The 23,651-nt window shown below is 43.7% G+C and overlaps 1 protein-coding gene across 2 annotated transcripts in view; it reads left to right on the plus strand.

The window, feature by feature from the left end:
* Positions 1 to 13,422: 13,422 nt before the first annotated feature.
* Positions 13,423 to 23,651, plus strand: part of LOC120017642 (GTP-binding protein 2-like) — a 31,577-nt gene continuing 21,348 nt past the window's right edge. For both annotated transcript variants that reach the window (XR_005472131.1, XM_038960546.1), the window contains exons 1-6: positions 13,423 to 13,841; positions 16,752 to 16,778; positions 21,134 to 21,318; positions 21,709 to 21,817; positions 21,985 to 22,182; positions 22,316 to 22,490. Coding sequence is in view for 1 of the 2 variants with exons in the window: in XM_038960546.1 (XP_038816474.1) it covers positions 13,629 to 13,841; positions 16,752 to 16,778; positions 21,134 to 21,318; positions 21,709 to 21,817; positions 21,985 to 22,182; positions 22,316 to 22,490 (907 nt within the window). In the remaining variant the exon portion in view is untranslated. The remainder of the gene's footprint in view (positions 13,842 to 16,751; positions 16,779 to 21,133; positions 21,319 to 21,708; positions 21,818 to 21,984; positions 22,183 to 22,315; positions 22,491 to 23,651) is intronic.

A 23,651-nucleotide genomic window follows, 5' to 3' on the forward strand; every position in this document is an offset into this window, starting at 1 on the left:
AAACTTCCACACACTTCTTCTCCTATGTCTGGATGGGCAGAACCCTTTCATCACAGGCATTCTGACCAATCAGACTTGACCGGCTCCACATTCCACATTCCTAAAAGAAAAAAAGTGGGCTGCAAGTTTTATGGGAAAAACAAAAGCCCTGCAGTGAGCTCTTATCAAAAACAGACAAGGATATTTGTATGTTTTCTTGTTTGTTCTTTTTTGTTTGGCAACATGCAGCTGCCTCAACAGGTATATCCTTAGTGCTTTATAGAACATTTGAGATTTGAGTATGATTGAACCACATCCACTTGATTTCTCCAGAGTTACATAAGAAACAGATAATATCTGTGAATTCTCCTTCTCCGCATTCTGTTCCTTCTCTAAATCCGAGGGTGTTCAGTGGCTTCCGAGTGGTGCAGCGGTCTAAGGCACTGCACCTCAGTGCTAGAGGCATCACTACAGACCCTGGTTTGATTCCAGGCTGGGAGTCCCATAGGGTGGTGCACAATGGGCCCAGCATTGTTAGGGTTTGGCCAGTGTAGGCTGTCTTTATAAACAAGAATTTGTTCTTAACTGACTTGCCTGGTTAAATAAAAAATGTAATTCAGGACATTACTGCATTTAGGGAATATATTCTTTCTGCCCTTCATTTCCACTAGTTCCATTTAGGCTAACAGGTTTGTTGTTTTGCAGACTACACCTTGGTGATATTCCAGCAGGAGCTTACAAAAGATGGGCCCTGTCTTCAAGTTTTACCTACATGGTAGCTGGAAATGGTGTCAGTAAAACTGGATTGATCATGCGTTCTAAAAACTGGTCAATTCTTAAATAGCAGCATACGACTGGGGGAAATGAACTTGAACGCCCCTCCAACTAGTAATTACTAGTGGGAAACTTGTCTATCATCTCTGAACTCTGACGTCACATACTAAGGAAATTACCTGATAACAGCATTTTCTGCAGGAAAATGCAACAATAAAACATTATTTATAAAAGACAATCTATTAATGTGGATTTTTAACTATTAATTTGTTAATGAGCATAATAGCTGTACTTTTAGTTTATGGTTGACGCAGCACGTGAACACACATAACTTGTTTACAATATTGTTTTCAGAGCCTCTCACTTGTTTTGAGCAAAAGCACTAGATTCAATCTATATAGTCGAAGATCTGCGTTATAGTGCGATTGAAATGTAAAGGTAATTTCCATTTGAGCCAACCTATGCAGCCTTTACCGTGAATGCAGTTTTTGCGAAAGCAGGAACATCGCCTTAAAATTTTAATCACGCTATAGCGTGGATCTTCCGCGATACGGATTGAATCTAGGCCTAAATTTGATCTGCCGTTATGTCACAGATGTGACTTATTTGCATGTCAATAAAATATGCCTTGCTATTGGACAATTGTCTTGTCATGAGATTGGAGCAGTGTGTATTTAACAAATAGATGTTAAGTCTCCTATAGATGGGACTTTGAGTGGGTCTGGACCAGTTCCGACCAATGTTTCTGTGTACAGCGTACTCTGTGAACAGCCCAACATGAATTGGTTTAGACTCCCGAAAGCGCTGGTTGTCCCGATTCATTTGTGCTATTGCAAGCGCAGCTGTGAGGTTCACAGACACAGGAAATCATCTATTTGCATAGGGAGCAACGCGTCACATGTTCTGGCCTATCCAGACAAAGGAAAGGTTTTCTAAGACTGTGAACCTCATATCTGTGGTATGGGAGAGTCTAGCGGATTCAAAAATAGCAGTTTCATCTAGCTTCATCTAGCTGTAATATAACATTATTTTCTAGAACTGATTATTTTGCACAAAAGTCTTTGTCGTCAGTTATATGAAATGGTGCCAATATTGTACTGTCACTAAGAATGATCATATTTATTTTACAGTTATAAGAAAGGTGAAATCGTATAGTAAGTGGTATATAATTTGATTGTTACTATGTTTAGAAAGCATTTCAGTCATTGCAAGCCCTATTGCCCCAATGTGTTGAATAGGGAAAAAATCATATGATTTTTCATATTTTCATAATATGTTTACTTTGTACTTGAGCTTGTGTCCTCAAAAGTGAGTACACCTCAGCAATTTATAACTATTTTTATCAGAATGGTGAGTTCCAGAAATTTCTAAAACTATGCACCATTACCAGTTATTGTTTATGGCTATCTCATGAAAAACAATTACTTTTGGGCATGTCTATTTACGCAGAAAATCTACATTTTGCCCTAACGTTCAATTAAGTAACTATCCAGTGAAATTCTCACTTTTTAAAGTTCAAATTCTGTTAACTCCTTCCCAAATAATGTTGTTGACTCATCCTATACTCGTATTTGTGGCCAAAGTATAAATAGGAGAAAAACGTCTTCAAAAACCCTACCTCAAACTTGTATCTCAAACATATAATTTAAAAATGTTTGCTATTTCCTCATAGAGTATGATGTCATACTCCTGAGGAGGATGAGATGGCCAATCAGCGGTCTACTCGCATTATATTTCAATGACTGGTGTGTGCCCACACCTTTCTGTTGTTAGGGTGCACCCGTACCATTCCAACACAGAAAAGCTTCTTTTTTTTAAATAAGAAATTACCGTTTTTTTGGAAGGAAAAATATTTCACTCATATTGCAATTTATTATAGGTCATATTTCATAGATATCTGGAAACACTGGACTTGTCACGCCCTGATCTGTTTCACCTGTCCTTGTGCTTGTCTCCAACCTCCTCCAGGTGTCACCCATCTTCCCCATTATACCTGTGTTTTCTGTCTGTCTGTGCCAGTTCGTTTTGTTCATCAACCTTACCAGCGTTTTCCCCCCTGCTCCTGTTTTGCATATTGTTCCTGTTTGCCCCTCTTGACCTGTCGTTTGCCTGCCCCTGTTGCTGTAATAAACATTGTTACTTCAACACAGTCTGCATTTGGGTCTTACCTGAAACGTGATAGGACTGTTACTTTAAACCCATTTCATTTTGTGTTCAAGGTGGCTGCCGACAGGAGGTGATGCAGTCCAGAGGCATGGTGGATCCTTGGTTTCCAGAGCACGTTCGCTACTCTGTTTGGTGAGAGCATGGCTTATGGAGCTTGTAAGCTGAAATGTGAGAAAAAAATGGATGTGTGCCTCCTGGGCTGCACCACTTCCTGTGCCCCTTTTGGTTTGTTGGTTTTGTGTTAGTTTTAAGTGTAGCAGATGGGAATATGTGAAACTCACTCCTCAGCCTGAAGGATCACCACTTGCGCTATTAAATTCAGGAGCGTGACCTGTTAAAACCCTTCAGGACGGTGGTCACGTGTGTTTGCGAGGCAGAGGTTCGAGTCTCGATATGAGCTGGTTTGGAAGGGAGCAGTATGTCTAAGCAAGCAGCATGACGTTTTTTACAATGGTTCCACGACCCGGATTTGCAGGTGCAACTTGCACTCAGCATAACACTGGGGACTGCCATGTAAGAGGTTCTCCGCAGTCTGCAGCGTCTCGAACACCCCCGAGAGACGTTACAGCGGAGGATACTCTAGAGCCCGTCTACCTAGCGAGTCAGCGCAACAGCCCATTCAGCAACCTGCTCAGATCAGCGGTGTGCGTCTATCCCTCCTGGAGAAATACGACGGTATACCATCCAAATGACGTGGCTTCCTCCTTCAGTGCTCCCTCTATTTTTCACACCAGTTGGGAGCCCCCATCACCGAGAGGTCTAAGGTTGCCACAGTTATTTCTCTGCTGACCGGGCAGCATTGGAATGGGCTATGGCTCTCTGGGAGAGAGGCGAGGAGGAGATAGATTCTTATGAAGGGTTCATGGCTCTGTTTAAATGCATTTTTGCTCATCTCGCAGAGGGCAGAGAGGGAGGTGAGTGTCTGCTTCAGCTACAGCAGGGGAATCGGACGGCTGCTGAGTATGCGCTCACCTTCCGGACAGTAGCATCTTCCAGTGGATGGAATGAGCCAGCGATTCACACGCTATTTAGAAGAGGTCTGGGCGAGGAGGTCCAGACGGAACTGGCCTGTCGTGACAATAACCTCACCCTGGACTCACTCATTGCGATGGACATCCATCTGGATTCCCTTCTTCCGGGAGCATCGGCATTCTCATCGCTTCTCTCCCTCCGACGAGCACTCGGGATCAGAGCCTGAACCCATGGAGATAGGGGTCACATGCATTTCCGCGGCAGAACGACGCAGACGGATACAGCTGGGGCTATGTCTGTACTGTGGGCAAGGAGAGCACAAGGTCCAGTAGTGTCCAGTACTTCAGAATCTGGGATCCACTAGAGCAGAGGTACGGTCACGTGATATTCCATCCCCTGGACCAGGAGTGAGTATTCCAGATTCAGCTCTTCCTGCTAGACTCTTCATGGTGTCCATCACTCTGGCTGATTGTCCCTGATGTACAGTGTCTACAGCTTTAGTGGATTTCGGCGCCGCAGGGAACTTTATGGATCAGACCCTTGCCTCCTCCCTCAACATTAGCATCTACCTGCTCTCCTCTTCTTTTCCGGTTCAAAGTCTCGACTGTCAACCATTAGGATCTGGAACCATCACACACATCACTCAACCACTTACCCTCACGGAGTCCAATCACCAGGAGAACATCCCCTTCATCACCAGTGCACCAGTTCACAAAACCATCCTCGGCCTCACTTGATGAGAATCAGACTGGTCACCTGAATGCCGGAGGAACTGCTTCCCTGTCCCCTGTGGTTCCACGTCAGTTGAGAGTCCTGTGGTTGACCTTCAGCCCAACATCCCAGAGGAATACCAGGACCTAAGTGAGGTATTCTCCAAGACCCGCGCTACCTGTCTCCCTCCTCATTGCCCCTGGGACTGTGCCATCGACCTGTTTTCCGGTGCTACACCTTATCGCAGATGCATCTACCCTCTGTCTGTGGCTGAGACCCAGGCCACGGAGAATTACATTCAAGAGGCCCTCCAACAGGGTTTCATCCGCACATCCACGTCTCTGCGTCGACTGGTTTCTTCTTCATGGCCAAGAAGGAGGGAGGATGCCCTTATATTAATTATCGGGGACTCAATGACATCACCACAAAGTATCCCGTTGGTGCTACCGAGCAGCTCAAGTTCTTCATCAAACTTGACCTGAGGAGTGCTTACAATCTCATCCGCATCCGGGAGGGGGATGAGTGGAAGACGGCGTTCAGCACGATCTCGAGCCACTTCGAGTACTCGGTTATGTCCTTTGGCTTAGCCAATGCTCCGTCAGTGTTTCAGGAATTAATCAAAAAGGTGTTATGGAGGGCCTCCCGGGTGGCGCAGTGGTCTAGAGCACTGCATCGCAGTGCTAGCTGCGCCACCAGAGTCTCTGGGTTCGCGCCCAGGCTCTGTCGCAGCCGGCCGCGACCGGGAGGTCCGTGGGGCGACGCACAATTGGCATAGCGTCGTCCGGGTTAGGGAGGGTTTGGCCGGTAGGGATATCCTTGTCTCATCGCGCTCCAGCAACTCCTGTGGCGGGCCGGGCGCAGTGCGCACTAACCGAGGGGGGCGGGTGCACAGTGTTTCCTCCGACACATTGGTGCGGCTGGCTTCCGGGTTGGAGGCGCGCTGTGTTAAGAAGCAGTGCGGCTTGGTTGGGTTGTGCTTCGGAGGACGCATGGCTTTCGACCTTCGTCTCTCCCGAGCCCGAACGGGAGTTGTAGCGATGAGACAAGATAGAAATTACTAGCGATTGGATACCACGAAAATTGGGGAGAAAGGGGGATAAAATGTAAAAAAATTAAATAAAATAAAAAGGTGTTATGGGACATGCTCGGACATCAGGTGATGTCGATTACATCCTGATCTTCTCGACCAACCTGGAAGATCACATCACCCACGTTCGAGCAGTCCTGGAACCAATGGCCAATCACCTGTTTGTCAAGACGGAGAAGTGCCAATTCCATCAGGGGGTTGTATCCTTCTTGGGTTACCAAATCAGCCCGCAGGGAATGAAGATGCAGGACAAGAAAATAGATGCGATGAGGTCATGGCCAGTCCCAACCACCATCAAGGGGTTACAAGGGTATGACAATTAGAGGTCGACCGATTAATCGGAATGGCCGATTAATTAGGGCCGATTTCAAGTTTTCATAACAATCGGAAATCGGTATTTTTGGACACCGATTTGGCCGTTTTTTTTTTTACACCTTTATTTATCCTTTATTTAACTAGGTAAGTCAGTTAAGAACAGATTCTTATTTTCAATGACGGCCTAGGAACGGTGGGTTAAATGCCTTGTTCATGGGCAGAATGCCAGATTTTTACCTTTTCAGCTCGGGGATTCAATCTTGCAACCTTACAGTTAACTAGTCCAACGCTCTAACCACCTGATTACATTGCACTCCACGAGGAGACTGCCTGTTATGCGAATGCAGTAAGAAGCCAAGGTAAGTTGCTAGCTAGCATTAAACTTATCTTATAAAAAACAATCAATCAATCATAATCACTAGTTAACTACACATGGTTGATGATATTACTAGTTTATCTAGCGTGTCCTGCGTTGCATATAATCGATGCGGTGCGTATTCGCAAAAAAGCACTGTCGTTGCACCAATGTGTACCTAACCATAAACACCAATGCCTTTCTTAAAATATATGCACATATTGCACTTTTACTTTCTTCTCCAACACTTTGTTTTTGCATTATTTAAACCAAATTGAACATGTTTCACTATTTTTTCGAGGCTAAATTGATTATATTGATGTATTATATTAAGTTAAAATAAGTGTTCATTCAGTATTGTTGTAATTGTCATTATTACAAATAAATTATTATTGTATTTTTTTTTTTTTAATCGGTATCGGCTTTTTTTTGGTCCTCCAATAATCAGTATCGGCGTTGAAAAATCATAATCGGCCGACCTCTAATGACAACTTCTACCTCCTCTTCATCAGGATCTTCAGTGCCGTCGCCGCCCCACTCACCTCTCTCCTCAAGGGTGGGCCTCGTAGGTTGGTGTGGTCTCCAGCAGCTGACGAGGCCTTTCGTATCCTCAAGGGTCATTTCACCTCCGCCCCTTTCTAAAACACCCAGATCCCACGCTACCTTTTGTGGTTGAGATAGGCGCATCTGAGGTGGGCGTTGGGGCAGTTTTGTCACAAAGACAGGGTAACCCATTGAAATTGCATCCTTGTGCTTTTTTTCTCCAAGAAACTGTCCTCCGCAGAGAGGAATTATGACGTCGGCGATTGGGAGCTCCTGGTGGTGAAGTTGGCATTAGAGGAGTGGAGACACTGGCTAAAGGGCGCCAAGGAACCATTCGTCATCCTCACTGACCATCGGAAGCTAAAGTACATACGGACAGCAAGGAGACTGAATCCGCGCCAAGCCAGGTGGGCACTTCTCTTCACCAAATTCAACTTCATGCTGACCTATCACCCAGGTTTTAAGAACATCAAGGCCGTTGCCCTTCCCCGTATTTATGATTCGGGAGAGGTTCCTTTCCAGAGAGAACCCATAATCCCATCCTCCCGAGTCATAGGTCCAGTGGTTTGGGACGTAGATGTGGACATCCGCCAGGCTCTAGAGAGGGAGCTCGCACCCAGGAATTGTTCTCACGAGTGCATCTACGTTCCCACAGGAATAAGGGATCGGCTGCTGACATGGGCACACACAGCTGTCGTTACTGGACATCCAGGTATTTCTCGCACCATCCACTCCATCGCTGAGAAGTACAGGTGGCCCACCTTGGTGCAGGATGTCACTCGGTATGTCAACTCCTGTTCCATATGTGCTCAAACCAAGTCCCCCCAGAATGCTCCAGCAGGTAAGCTCCTGCCGCTTCCCGTGCCTCAGCAACCTTGGTCACATCTATCCATTGACTTTGTAACCGATCTTCCTCCCCTCTGATGGTTTCACCACCATTCTGGTGGTAGTGGATAGATTTTCCAAGTCATGTCGCTTAATCTCTCTTCCTGGTCTCATCATTTGCTCTCCAGGTCGCTGAGGCAGTCTTCCAGCAGGTCATCCGGCATTATGGCCTTCCGGAGGACATCGTCTCTGACCGTAGCCCCCAATTCACATTACGAGTATGGAGGGCCTTCATGGAGAAGCTCGGGGTCACGGTCAGCCTCACTTCCGGATATCGGCCTCAGTCCATCGGGCAGGTGGAGAGGATGAACCAGGAGCTGGGGAGTACTGATATTGTATCATATAATAGCACTAATAGCTTTCCAAGAAAATCGAATCTGAGACATAATTGGTGCAATAAATGTTGACTAATTATTTATGGAAATAAATGACCTAAAAATTGGGTTTTGTAAATCCTGGTGGATTGTAGTATGACATTGAAATATCAACAAAAAAAAATGTAGTCAGTCATAATAGAACTTCCAAAACAGCATTCAGTTGAACAGAATAAAATGTGCAGCACAATAAGCAGTGCTATAAGCTAACACATAAAATATTACAATTAGAAGCACACACAAAAAGGCTAACGGTTATCATTAATTAAAAAAGCATTTCATTGTACTGCAGTTTTATTGCAGTTTAATGGCAGTGCATTTTTGTAATGGTATTATTGTACATGTTTCTTTAATGCTGGCAGCCTAAAACAAATGTTATGGAAGCGATTGTTGCGAAAGCCAACATCACCTACAACAGAGAAAGGTTGATTGTCAATGAATTCTATTATCTTGGCGTTAGTGGATTTTGGCTTCGAGTTGTCTCGCTGAAATGTTCTTACTCTTTCAAATGACTGCTTGACTTGTTGACTGCTCGATCCACACAGCAGACATTGTGGGCTAGGTTAGTGTAACAGTATAACTTTAGACCGTCCCCTCGCCCTGACACAGGCGCGAACCAGGGACCCTCTGCACACATCAACAACAGTCACCCACGTGTAGTATCTGGGATCTACATCTGTTTATATTAGTTACTATTCTGTTACTAAGCGGTGATGTATTACGACAGTGTTACGTTACTACACCTAATAGGAAATGCACATGCGCACTAGTGTGCCCGGGAACTGTAGAGCACGACTAAACGAAAACTAACTGTACTCCCGTCTCCTGCCTGGTCATTTCTCCACAACACAAATATTACAGTGGCGACGAGGTGATTAAACTTCTTTAACGGACATTTCTTGAAGGGAAGAATGTTGCGTGAGTAATGAAACTCAAAATAATTATGTAATTCGTCAGTTATTTTTTATTTTCTTTCGCCAGTAAAAAAAGGCTAAGCACTGCTAGCAGGTACAGTGTTCAGGAGCTGCCAAGTAGCAAGACTATTGGAGTCCAGAATAGCGACACTGCCCTCTGCTGGTTGAATAAAAAAGACTGTCATTGAACCCATTGAAATTAGACGATCTCGGTGGAGAAATATTGTCAAGAAAAAAATAAAAAAAGGAAGAAGGAACGTAACACGGTGTGTACATTATTACAAATGAGTGCAGTGAATGAAGTAATTACAGAAAATTCCGAAGTGAAGAATTAGATGAAAATTAAGGAATACAAGGAATAAGGAAACTGGAATAAGGAAAATGGCAACCATTGGTCGAGTACCAGAGTTTGGTCGAGTACCAGAGTTTGAGGCTACAAAAGAGGATTTTGATTCCTATTTGGAGCGTTTTGAGCGTTGGCTGGCTGCAAATGAAATCAAAGATGAAAAGAAAGCAGACGTATTTCTCAATGTTTTGGGTCCAACTGAGTATGGATTGCTGAAAGGTCTCATTGAACCAATAAAAGCAGTGGAGTTGAACTATGCAGAACTGACTGAAACTCTTTCAAGGCATTTCAAGCCTAAGCCAATTCTCATTGCAGAACATTTCAGATTTTACCAACGTCACCAGAGTCAAGGGGAAACCGTGGCTGACTACATCCTTGCTTTGAAAAGGCTGGCAAGTACATGTGAGTTTGCACAATTTCTATCTGACCTGCATGAGGGACATCCAGGGATCACTCGAATGAAAGCACTCGCTCGCAGTTATCTGTGGTGGCCTGGACTGGATCAGGACATTCAACAGCATTTAGGCCACTGCTCACCTTGTGAAGCTGTTCGCAACAAGCCTGCTGCTGCACCTCTTCATCCATGGTCCTGGGCTGCGACACCTTGGGAAGACATCCATGTGGATTACGCCGAGATTGACAAGCAACATTTCCTTGTTGTCGTCGATGTCCATTCCAAGTGGATGGAAGTGTTCCCTACTCAATTGACCACAGCTGAGAAGACCATCAATCTTCTCAGACACCTGTTCGCATCCTTTGGACTACATTTAAATTTAAGTCATTTAGCAGACGCTCTTATCCAGAGCGACTTACAAATTGGTGCATTCACCTTATGACATCCAGTGGAACAGCCACTTTACAATAGTGCATCTAAATCTTTTAAGGGGGGGGGGGGGGGGGGGGGGGTCAGAAGGAATACTTTATCCTATCCTAGACTAGTCAAGGAGCTCGTATCGGACAATGGCCCTCCTTTCACGTCAAATGATTTTGAAATGTTTCTCAAGAACAATGGAGTAAGGCACATCCTGTCACCACCTTATCATCCGGCATCAAACGGAGCAGCGGAGAGAGCCGTGCAAACCTTTAAGAAGGCCTGGACTAGACTCGAGGTTCAGTCTGTGCCCACCCACCAAAGGCTTCCCCGGTTCCTGTTTACTTACCGCAACACACCACACACTGTAACGGAATGTACACCAGCTGAACTGTTTCTGAGACGCCAACCACGTACCCGCCTGACATTGTTGAAACCAGACTTGTCAAGCACTGTGGCAAAGCACCAGCTACAGCAGAAGAAAGCTCATGACAGACACTCAAAGACTGTCAGAGAATTCAAAGAGGGAGAGAGGGTGATGGTACGTGATTTCAGACACCCCAAGCGCCTGTGGAACTCAGGTGTGATCTTGCAACGCAAAGGACCTTTGACTTACCAAGTCCAAATTGGTCATCGCCAGGTCAACGTTCATGTGGATCATCTGCTACGGTCCAACGCCCCAGCAGAGACACGCCGAGAGAACAAGAACAATAACGACCCCCAGGACTATTCTCCTGACTGTGGACGTACGGGAGAGACAGAGCCTGACCTTCCACCCGAACCTGGCCCACCACCGGAAGCCCAGGAGGAGCGGAGATATCCTATTCGACAGCGAAGGGCACCTCAAAAGCTTGACCTGTGAGTTGAGCTGTTTAAGGTAACAGACAGTAAAACAAACAAACACTTTAATATGTCCTAGATAAAAGGAAAGAAAAAGGACATTACCTGGGTTAGTTATTAGGACACAAACTCCATCTTCGGGGCAGAATAATCCCCTGGATTTGTGCTGGTCCAGATGTATTACGGCAGTGTTACGTTACTACACCTAATAGGAAATGCACATGCGCACTAGTGTGCCCGGGAACTGTAGAGCACGACTAAACGAAAACTAACTGTACTCCCGTCTCCTGCCTGGTCATTTCTCCACAACACAAATATTACACCACGAAGCATCGTTACCCATCGCTCCACAAAAGCCGCGGCCTTTGCAGAGCAAGGGGAACCACTACTTCAAGGTCTCAAAGTGAGTGACGTAACCGATTGAAACGCTATTAGCGCGCACCACCGCTAACTAGCTAGCCATTTCACATCCGTTACATTAGGAATGCTGTGTTGCAGGTGTAGTGCAAAATGTTACGTGGAGTCATTATGTCATGTACCCACATTATATAGGTATGCACGTCAGCTTTGACATCGTTTTTTCACATCGACGTTAAATTAGACAACGGACAATACCGATGTTGGAATTTTTAGCTAATATTGTCCGATTCCGATATGTTCACGGATATATCGTGCATCCCTAGTAAACAGCCTGAGTCAACTATCTTAATATATTCACCATATTTGTGTAGCCAAAGATGATCTATTATATTGCTCAGCTCAGTCGTGACTAGCAAACTTTGCAGGTGTTTATCATTAATAAACAACGCCAAGCTGGTGGGTGGTACCGTTCAAATGAAACCCAACCCTGAAACGAAACGTAGGCTAAAAATAATGTACACATAATTTCATAGGAAAAGACACGTCATTGGCACGAATTTGTCACTTCAAGCCCAAATATATCAGTACAACAGCCGCGTGCAACACGGCATCTCGGAACACACAACTTGTGTTCCGAGATGTCCTTGTCACTGATGGGCTATTGCAGCAGACATCCACACCAGGTTCCACTCCTATCAGCTAAAAACAAGAAGAAGCGGCTCCGATGGGCATGCGCTCACCAACACAGGACAATTGCGGAGTGGAAAACATTGCCTGGTCCGACAAATCCTGGTTCCTGTTGCATCATGCTGATGTACTTCTGCTACTCTCTATTTATTATTTATGCACTGTCACTTTACCCCTACCTGCATGTACATATTGCCTCAATTACCTCAACAAACCCGTACCCCGGCATATTGACTCTGTACCACTTGTATATAGCCTTGTTGTTTTATTGTGTTAATATTTTTCCTTTAGTTGATTTAGCAAACATTTCTTACCTTTATTTAACTAAGCAAGTCGGTTAAGAACAAATTCTTATTTACAATGACAGCCTACCCCAGCCAAACCCAGATGACACTGGGCCAATTGTTCACCCACCTATGGGACTCACAATCACAGCCAGATGAGATACAGCCTGGATTTGAACCAGCGACACCTCTGGCACTGAGATGCAGTGCCTTAGATCGCTGCACCACTCGGGAGTTTTTAAAACCTTGCATTGTTGGTTAAGGGCTCAAAAGTAAGCATTTCACTGTAAGGTCTATGTGACAAATAACATTTTATTTTAGATGGTTGTACCTTATAAACTGGACACTGAGTGCATATTTACAGTTTGTGTGTGATATGAGGGTTGGATACATGCTTATTTCAAAATTACAAAGGAAAACTTTTATAAACAATGGCAACACTGCCATGTTGCACTGAACCTTGCTGTTGGAAAACTAAATAGTGTGCAACTTTTGGCTGTCACAGATGCACCTCCCCAAAAGCCAATATATTTGTTTGTGTATGACCACATGGTGGTACTATTGAACAATATACATGTTCATACAAGTTGTTCCCAGTAGTAACAACGTAACCTCATGAAGTTTAGCCTATTGGTTAGGTTAAAATACATATCTTAACTTGTATTAACTCAATATTTCTAACAAATGGTATTGCTACACAATCAGTTGGAAAGTTATTTAAAAGTTTACTTCATCTTCAAATATAGGTAATATGAATACACCTCTAAGTAGCTAATTTTGGCCGTGTTAAAACCGTGATGTAGCCTACAATGTGTAAACTGTTATTGACTGAATGATCTAAAAATATCATTATTTATGATGCAAGTTGATTTGTAGATCAATCAGTCGGAAGTCGCTTGCACTGTGGGCTGCAATGTCGAACAAGCCCAAATATTTTGTATTGATAAAATATACTGACGTAGCAAGCTACTTTAAATATGAATAATATAGGTCTGACGTAGATCCGCTGTCAACTCAAAACGAGTCAACGACGCGGAGTTGTTATTGTCCACTTTGTTGTTGGTGGGCAGGAACCCTAACCAGCTGGCAGTTGAGTTGTTCTTATCGATTTTTTAAAAACATTTTTTTGAAACTCTCCCCGTTAAAAATACGCTTGAATGTCTCGGTTTTAGGACGTTTTCTATTTCAAATCGTGCATAGCTAGCGTACACACGATTCCGAAGTAATGGATTCGCGGGTATCAGAGCTTTTTGGATCAGGTTCCGGGCAGAAGTCTGGTTGCCAAGGAGTTGGATCTAACGTTAGTTCGGGGAATGGCTTCGGAATGAGTTCTAAAAAGTGTTTGAAGAATGCCAAAAAAGCAAAGAGTCGGTCATCCCGAAACTCCAAACCAAGCAATAACCCCCCATATCTTCCCCCGGCTAATCTACCCCCAGAGGTAAGCAGATATGTTTCCGTAGCCTGCAATAGGGTGGTACAGTAGCTAGCTAACGTTAGCTAGCTGACCAAAGAGAAATGGCTTGCAAGTTTATTACCCGCCAAATTTTTTATAAAAACTCTTACAATTAGTTTGTGCATAACATACTTGTATGCGTGCATATTGTCCAAAAACATGTTTGTAACCATCTTCTGTCTGAAGTTCTTGTGAACTGACTGCCCGTTTGAAGCAAGTGTCTACAAGCAGAAAGTCATTTTTACACTATTAGCTAGCTTCCTGGCTACAGATGCAGTGACACGTAGGAAGTAGCTATAGCTAATTAGCTATGTTAGCTAGCTTTACAAAATACATTATGTAGCAACGTTGGTTGTTTATTGAACTGAATAGTTGCAGTAAAACTACTATAGCCAAGTTAGCCAGATCGTTCCCTTTTAATATATTGTATAATTGGTTCCAATGGTTTGTTGACTAGCTAACGTTAGGTAGCTAAAAAAATCTGGAACAGCTGTGTTTGTAAATAGCAAAGGGACGGCTTGCCTCGCCTGCTGAGTGTAGAGGATTGAAGCAAAGGCAGACGCCACTGAAATCATCTGCAGAGCTGATGAATTGCTTTCTCCCCCAGAGAATTTTAGAGATTTTAGATAGAATAGAACCTCCTCACATAATAATTAGCTATAGTTTATTACTTAGTCTTTTAGCTTTATTTCCCATTTACTTTAACTTGAGCTGCTGTGTGTGTATATATCTCTGAAACAAATTCATCAAAAAAATAAACGTCCCTTTTTCAGGACCCTGTCTTTCAAAGATAATTCGTCAAAATCCATATAATTTAACAGATCTTCATTGTAAAGGGTTTAAACACTGTTTCCCATGCTTGTTCAATGAACCATGAACAATTAATGAACATGCACCTGTGGAACGGTCGTTAAGACACTAACAGCTTACAAACGGTAGGCAATTCAGGTCACAGTTATGAGAACTTAGGACACTAAAGAGGCCTTTCTACTGCCTTTGAAAAACACCAAAAGAAAGATGCCCAGGGTCCCTGCTCATTTGTGTGAACGTGCCTTAGGCATGCTGCAAGGAGGCATGAGGACTGCAGATGTGGCCAGGGCAATAAATTGCAATATCTGTACTGTGAGACGCCTAAGACAGCGCTACAGGGAGACAGGACGGACAGCTGATCGTCCTCGCAGTGGCAGACAACGTGTAACAACACCTGCACAGGATCGGTACATCCGAACATCACACCTGCGGGACAGGTACATGATGGCAACAACTGCCCTGGTTACACCAGGAATGCACAATCCCTCCATCAGTGCTCAGACTGTCTGAGAGAGGCTGGACTGAGGTCTTGTAGGCTTATTGTAATGCAGGTCCTCACCAGACATCACCGGAAACAACGTCGCCTATGGGCACGAACCCACCGTCGCTGGACCAGACAGGACTGGCAAAAAGTGCTCTTCACTGACGAGTCGCGTTTTTGTCTCACCAGGGGTGATGTTCGGATTCACGTTTATCGTTGAAGGAATGAGCGTTACACTGAGGCCTGTACTCTGGAGCTGATCAATTTGGAGGTGGGTGGTCACAGCATCATCGGACTTAGCTTTGCAGGCAATCTCAACGCTGTGCGTTACAGGGAAGACATCCTCCTCCCTCATGTGGTACCCTTCCTGCAGGCTCATCCTGACATGACCCTCCAGCATGACAATGCCACCAGCCATATTGCTCGTTCTGTGCGTGATTTCCTGCAAGACAGGAATGTCAGTGTTCTGTCATGGCCATTTAGAATCCCCATTTATGTAGGGCAGTGGTCACCAACCGTTTCTGAGTCAAGATCACTTTCTGAGTAAAAATGCAAGCTGAGATCTACCGCTCAGATTTGTAATTTATTTATTAACATGACTTAAAAAATGTAAGCCTATGCAACAATACATTTCAATATTTTGCTTTTTGTTTTTATTTTACTGGACTGATGGTCAGTCTCAGTGGAGGTAGAGAGTAGCAGACTAAGGGTCCACCTGCCTTTCCTCTGCTGACACTGACCAAAAAGCAACAGTCTTCCAGCTGATTGAAACTCGAGTCGCACCGGATTATTTCTACCTCGTGCACAAATTTATGTTACTCTTATGAGCAGAGAAAGTGAAATATTCCTTGATATCAAAAGACACAAACTGCTAATAATAACAACGCAAACCCATCAATACACTTTCCTACTCATTCATTACAGCTGCAGTGCTGGGTATAGCGCAAGTGGATGTAGGAAGAACACCAATTCTATGGTTGAATAAAAAGTGACAGTGCTGATTAAGAATAAACATGAACTTGCTCATAAAAAAAACAGCAGCTCTTTGCTGTATTCGTTGAGTATCTCACTATTAATGTTGAAACACTTTTTATCTCACCGTATCAACTTTGCTATAGCTTTCTTTTATGCCTGCTACGTTACTGCCGACACTAATCTGAGCCAGCCAGCGACAGGCCTATAGTGCACTTGATTTGTACCTTCAGACACATGAGATGGTACAAAATGGGAACACTTCGCCTACCCAGCCTCAGGGCAGCTGAATCGGGTGCACTTACCGCCAACTGCGCGAGAAGCACTTTATTGTTGGGTTTTGTGGTATGTGGTCTTTAGTTAACAGAATAATCACAATCTCTACTCAAAGAGCAATTTAAGCCAACATTGCATCACTTTACAGTTCTATTTGCATGTAGACTCTTTTATGGCTAGTTGAAACAATGTTGCAGCTTTAAAGTTCTTCCAACCACCCACTCATTCATTTACTGTTGGATACTGCTCTTTCAGTCAGATTGGGGTTCTTTGTGCCTTTTTAGAGAACATTAGGTACCATTTGTCTCAGTTCTCTTCTGTCCAACATAACAATGCTGTCCTCTCCTCTCTTTCAGGCTGAAGAGGGGAATATAGAGTACAAGGTAAGCTGAAATACAATGTTATACATGTGTCATGACACACACCTTTGCTCACTCATTACTGGAGAATAGCAGTTGTCAGCTGATGGAAGGCCTACCAGTTTCCAATAATCTTACCTCCATCATTGGTTGTCTATATTTCAGCTTTACTTTACAAGTGAATAGCCTAGCCCTAGTTTATCACTGCAGGTGAAGGAGTCGGATGTGGAGGTCCTGGTCTGTGGTTGAGGCTGGTTGGACGTACTACCAAATTCTCTAAAATGACGTTGGAGGTGGCTTATGGTAGAGAAATGAACATGCAACAGCTCTGGTGGACATTCCTGCAGTCAGCGTACCAATTGGACGCTCCCTTAACTTGAGACATCTGTTGCATTTTGTTTTGTGACAAAATTGCACACTTTAGAGTGGCTTTTTATTGTCCCCAGCACAAGGTGCACCTGTGTAATGATCATGCTGTTTAATCAGCTTCTTGATATCCCACACCTGTCAGGTGGATGAATTATCTTGGCGAAGGAGAAATGCTCACTAACAGGGATGGAAACAAATTTGTGCATTTGAGAGAGATAAGGTTTTTGTGTGTATGGAAAAGTTCTGGGATGTTTTATCTCAGCTCATGAAACGAGGGTCCAGCACTTTTTACATGCTATTTTTTCCCCTGACTGTCTAGTTTTTATTTTGGTGATTGTTAGTTCTACGTACTTTATATCTGAATACTTTACACAAACGTTACACTGAGAACGTTTTACCATCCTGAAAATATAGGGCAAACACTGTAAATGAATAAAAGTTTTTGGGTGTTTTCCATGCTCAATAAAGGACAATGTGCCCTCAAATATTTGAATCACTTGGGTGTGACAAATATTCAGCTGAAACTTTAAGGACGGGCTTTAATCACACCTTACTGTTGTAACTAGAGGTCGACCGATTATGATTTTTCAATGCCGATACCGATTATTGGAGGACAAAAAAAGCCGATACCGATTAATCGGCCGATTTATTAAAACAAAAATGAGGCAGAACGTTCCTAGGCCGTCATTGAAAATAAGAATGTGTTCTTAACTGACTTGCCTAGTTAAATAAAGGTGTAAAAAAAAAAAAAAAAAAAAAAACGGCAAATCGGCGCCCAAAAATACAGATTTCCGATTGTTATGAAAACTTGAAATCGGCCCCGATTAATCGGTCGACCTCTAGTTGTAACGGTGTGATTCGTCTCTTTGATAGATGAGATTCTCTGACATCCCTTTGCTAGTAGCAGTTGATCAAGATCAAACAAACATTGGATAACAATCTAGTGTGTGTGTGTGAACAAAATGATAAAAAGCCAAGAAACACAAGGACTAAGTCAAACTTCAGTAGACTTCCGGCTAAATTCCACAAACTTCTATGCTGGTGCGGTTCTAAAAATTAATCTTTCAGCACTTCACTCAGTGCACGCAATGCCCCAGGCACTGTTGCTGCATGTAAGGTGGGTTATATGGGACTCTACGTAGTTGTTTGCATAGAAATTAGAAATCATACTGATTTTATATGGTTCTTTGTGTGATTAGCTACCCACTATGAAACAAAACGCAGAAATACAGTTGAAGTCGGAAGTTTACATAAACCTTAGCCAAATACATTTAAACTCAGTTTTTCACAATTCCTGACATTTAATCCTAGTAAAAATTCCCTGTCTTAGGTCAGTTAGGATCACCACTTTATTTTAAGAATGTGAGATGTCAGAATAATAGTAGAGAGAATGATTTATTTCAGCTTTTATTTCTTTCATCACATTCCCAGTGGGTCAGAAGTTTAAATACACTCAATTAGTATTTGGTAGCATTGCCTTTAAATTGTTTAACTTGGGTCAAACATTTCGGGTAGCCTTCCACAAGCTTCCCACAGTAAGTTGGGTGAATTTTGGCCCATTCCTCCTGACAGAGCTGGTGTAACTGAGTCAGGTTTGTAGGCCTCCTTGCTCGCACATGATTTTTCAGTTCTGCCCACACATTTTCTATAGGATTAAGGTCAGGGCTTTGTGATGGCCACTCCAATACCTTGACTTTGTTGTCCTTAAGCCATTTTGTACAACTTTAGAAGTATGCTTGGGGTCCATTTGGAAGACCCATTTACGACCAAGCTTTAACTTCCTGACTGATGTCTTGATGTTGCTTCAATATATCCACATATTTTTCTTGCCTCATGATGCCATTATTTTGTGAAGTGCAGCAGTCCCTTCTGCAGCAAAGCACCCCCATAACATGATGCTGCCTCCCCCGTACTTCACGGTTGGGATGGTGTTCTTTGGCTTGCAAGCCTCCCCCTTTTTCCTCCAAACATAACGATGGTCATTATGTCCAAACAGTTCTATTTTTGTTTCATCAGACCAGAGGACATTTCTCCAAAAAGTACGATCTTTGTCCCCATGTGCAGTTGCAAACCGTGGTCTGGCTTTTTTTATGGCGTTTTTGGAGCAGTGTCTTCTTCCTTGCTGAGCGGCCTTTCAGGTTATGTTGATATAGGACTTGTTTTACTGTGGATATAGATACTTTTGTACCTGTTTCCTCCAGCATCTTCACACGGTCTTTTGCTGTTGTTCAGGGGTTGATTTGCACTTTTCGTACCATCGTACGTTTATCTCTAGGAGACAGAACACGTCTGCTTCCTGAGCGGTATGACGGCTGCGTGGTCCCATGGTGTTTATACTTGCGTACTATTGTTTGTACAGATGAACGTGGTACCTTCAGGCGTTTGGAAATTGATCCCAAGGATTAACCAGACTTGTGGAGGTCTACAATTTTTTTTCTGAGGTCTTGGCTGATTTCTTTTGATTTTCCCATGATGTCAAGCGAAGAGGCACTGAGTTTGAAGGTAGCCCTTGAAATACATCCACAGGTACACCTCTAATTGACTCAGGCTAATTGACATGATTTATCAGAAGCTTCTAAAGCCATGACATAATTTTCTCGAATTTTCCAAGCTGTTTAAAGGTACATTCAACTTTGTGTATGTGAACTTCTGACCCACTGGAATTGTGATACAGTGAAATAATCTGTCTGTTACCAATTGTTGGAAAAATGACTTGTCATGCACAAAGTAGATGTCCTAACCGACTTGCCAAAACTATAGTTTGTTAACAAGAAATTTGTGGAGTGATAGAAAAACTAGTTTTAATGACTCCAACCTAAGTGTATTTAAACTTCCGACTTCAACTGTACTTTTCGCTATGGCAGCTATTTATTTTGGTATAAACCACAACTTGCACATATGCTCATACTTTACACCTTGCGAACTGAAAAAGTATAGGTGTATATGCAAGTAAAATGAAATTCACTCAGAGAAGATGAAGAAGCATCATGCTCTCCCCCTGCATGTAAAGAAATTTGACTTCAACCAACCACAGTGCAGACAAATCCCACTGCACACAGGTATCGGAAGGCGAGACAAAGCAGTTTTTCCTGTCATCGCTCGCTTTGTGATTGACAAGCGCCTATTTTTAAAAATTATTTTATTTCACCTTTATTTAACCAGGTAGGCCTGCGACCTGGCCAAGATAAAGCAAAGTAGTGCGACAGAAACAACAACAGAGAGTTACACATGGAATAAACAAGTGTACAGTCAACACAATAGGGAAAAAAAGAAAGCATATACAGTGTGTGCAAATGGCATGAGGAAGTAAGGCAATACATATTCCATAGTAGCAAAGTAATTACAATTTAGCAGATTAACACTGAAGTGATAGATGAGCAGATGATGATGGTGTGTAAGTAGTGATACTGGTGTGCAAAAGAGCAGCAAAGTAAATAAAAACAATATTAGGATGTGGTAGGTAGATTGGGTGGGCTATTTACAGATGGACGATGTACAGCTGCAGTGATCGGTTAGCTGCTCAGATAGCTGATGTTTAAAGTCAATAGATTGCTAGAAAGATGTATGTTTCTTCTAGCGGGAGAGGGATCGGTTGACTTTTTTGAAAGTAGCTTAGTTAAAGTGGAAAAAGTAGCTGGCTGAAAATGAGCCTGTAATCGGCTGTTCAGCCGACAGCCGGCGCTAGTGGAAAAGACTGGATGTAGCTTTGTTTCACTCTTCTGTTCTGTATGTAAAGGTGTATTATGACCAAAGAGCAGTGAATAGTCTGGCTGCAACCCGAACATGTTCATGTTCTACCACAGTGGATTAGCACTGTCATTTTTAGGACCAGGGGCAGCTGCTGCCTCCAAACAAATGTACAAAGACATCCTACTTACAGTATTAGTTATTTTCACCACCTGCAAAATGCAAACTAGAAACATTAATTGGCCTGAACAGAGGCGTTAGCAATGTATTAGCCATACCATTCCTTCAGCTCTTTAGTCTCAGCTTCCTCTCCCCCTCTACAGCTGAAGCTGATCGACCCCACGCAATACCGCTTTGAACACCTGGCCACACAGATGAAATGGCGTCTACAGGAGGGGCGTGGTGAAGCTGTCTATCAGATTGGTGTCGATGACAACGGCATGCTGGTGGGCCTATCAGAGGAAGACCTGAGGTCATCGCTAAAGACCCTAGGCAGGATGGCAGAGAAGTACGACCCACACACCAACTGTTTAGATTAAATGTTTTTTTATTTAACCTTAACTAGGCAAGTCAGTTAAGAACAAATTATAATTTACAATGACTGCCTACACTGGCCAAACCCGGACGACGCTGGGCCAATTGTGCGCCTCCCTATGGGACTCCCAATAACGTCCGGTTGTGATACAGCCTGGATTCGAACCATGGTGTCTAGTGATGCCTCAAGTACTGAGATGCAGTGTCTTAGACCGCTGCGCCACTCTGGAGCCCTGCCAGCCTTCTCGTATACTCCTTTTTTTAAAGATGTGATGAAATTGTTTGTGCAATTCTTGTACCAGAAGTATTTCTGTGCCGATGTTGTACGTGTAATTGACTCTTTTCATTTACTTTTGACTTGAAGGGTTGGGGCTGACATCACCATTCTCAGAGAGAGAGAGGTGGACCACGATGCTGATATCCCTCGTAAGATAGCTGAGGTTCTCATAAGGAAGGTGCCAGACGACCAGCAGGTTAGTGACCTCATGAGAAGCTCATAAGCTGTTAAGTGTGTTTACATTGGCTGTAGACAGTGAGAGTCACTACTTGTCGTACTACTACTACAACATTTGCTGATAAGTTGGCTATGTGTGACTAGGTCAACATTCATACTATGTTATACGTGTGTTTTTGTATTTAGTTCCTGGACCTGCGGGTGGCTGTGCTGGGTAACGTGGATTCAGGAAAGTCCACCCTGCTAGGTGTGCTGACACAGGGTGAGCTGGATAACGGGCGAGGCCGGGCCAGACTCAACCTCTTCAGACACCTCCACGAGATCCAGACAGGACGCACCTCCAGCATCAGCTTTGAGATTCTCGGCTTCAACAGCAAAGGAGAGGTGAGGGAAAGGACTGGCCATGTCCCAAACTCTCAAATGTCTTTTTCATAACCACTAATAGATGAAAGGACTAGATAGGTTGGCTTGTGATTTTTTTTATTTTTTTATACCTTTGACCTCTTGTGTCCCTCAGGTGGTGAACTACAGTGAGTCGCGGACAGCAGAGGAGATATGTGAGAGTGCCTCTAAGATGATCACGTTCATTGACTTGGCCGGCCACCACAAGTACCTGAAGACAACCATCTTTGGCCTGACCAGCTACTGCCCAGACTTTGCCATGCTGGTGGTCAGTGCAAACACAGGCATCGGTGAGTCTGACTGCTACACTTGACCCAGACTCTGTGGTTGTTTGTTAAAATCGCTTTTTGTTGGTTTACGTCAGGGGTCGGCAACAGGCTGCCCGCAGGCCAAGACCGGCCACCTGGGATTATATTTTTTTGCTCTCCCAAAGTTTTTAGCAAAACAATTGTCAACCCACGGCTAATTCTAGTTGCCTACCCCTGGTTTACATGAATTCTGTGCTTGTCCAAGGCAGGTTATGCCTCCTAAAGGTCACAGTTATTCGTGTTTATCGTCGAAGGAATGAGCGTTACACTGAGGCCTGTACTCTGGAGCGGGATCGATTTTGGAGGTGGGTGGTCACAGCATCATCGGACTGAGCTTTCCAGGCAATCTCAACGCTGTACGTTACAGGGAAGACATCCTCCTCCCTCATGTGGTACCCTTCCTGCAGGCTCATCCTGACATGACCCTCCAGCATGACATTGCCACCAGCCATACTGCTCATTCTGTGTGTGATTTCCTGCAAGACAGGAATGGCAGTGTTCTGCCATGGCCATTTGAGCACGTCTGGGATCTGTTGGATCGGAGGGTGAGGGCTAAGGCCCCCCCCCCCCCCCCCCCCCTCCCAGAAATGTCTGGGAACTTGCAGGTGCCTTGGTGGAAGAGTGGGGTAAAATCTCACAGCAAGAACTGGCAAATCTGGTGCAGTCCAAGGAGATGCAATGCAGTACTTAATGCAGTACACCAGATACTGACTGTTACTTTTGATTTTGACCCCCCCCCCCCTTTGTTCAGGGACACATTATTATATTTCTGTTAGTCACATGTCTGTGGAACTTGTTCAGTTTGTCTCAGTTGTTGAATCTTGTTATGTTCATACAAATATTTACACATGTTAAGTTTGCTGAAAATAAGTTGATAGTTGATAGTGAGAGGACATTTCTTTTTTTGCTGAGTTTATTTAGGTGCAGGAGCTCCACAATACTTTTGAGCTAATATTCTATAAGAGGAACAGGAACTCAAGCAGTAGAACATTTGAGGTGCCGGTACCAAGCTCTGATGAGCTCCTGCCCAAATCAAGCACTGCTTCTAATCCATTGCGCAAATATCCTACAGCTGTGTCTGTCCTGTGCTCACTGGCTCAGGAAACTGAGGTCCCAGAATATTTTATACAATGTTGCAAGTTT

The sequence above is a fragment of the Salvelinus namaycush genome, chromosome 22, assembly GCF_016432855.1.
Source record: "Salvelinus namaycush isolate Seneca chromosome 22, SaNama_1.0, whole genome shotgun sequence".
NCBI lineage: Eukaryota > Metazoa > Chordata > Actinopteri > Salmoniformes > Salmonidae > Salvelinus > Salvelinus namaycush.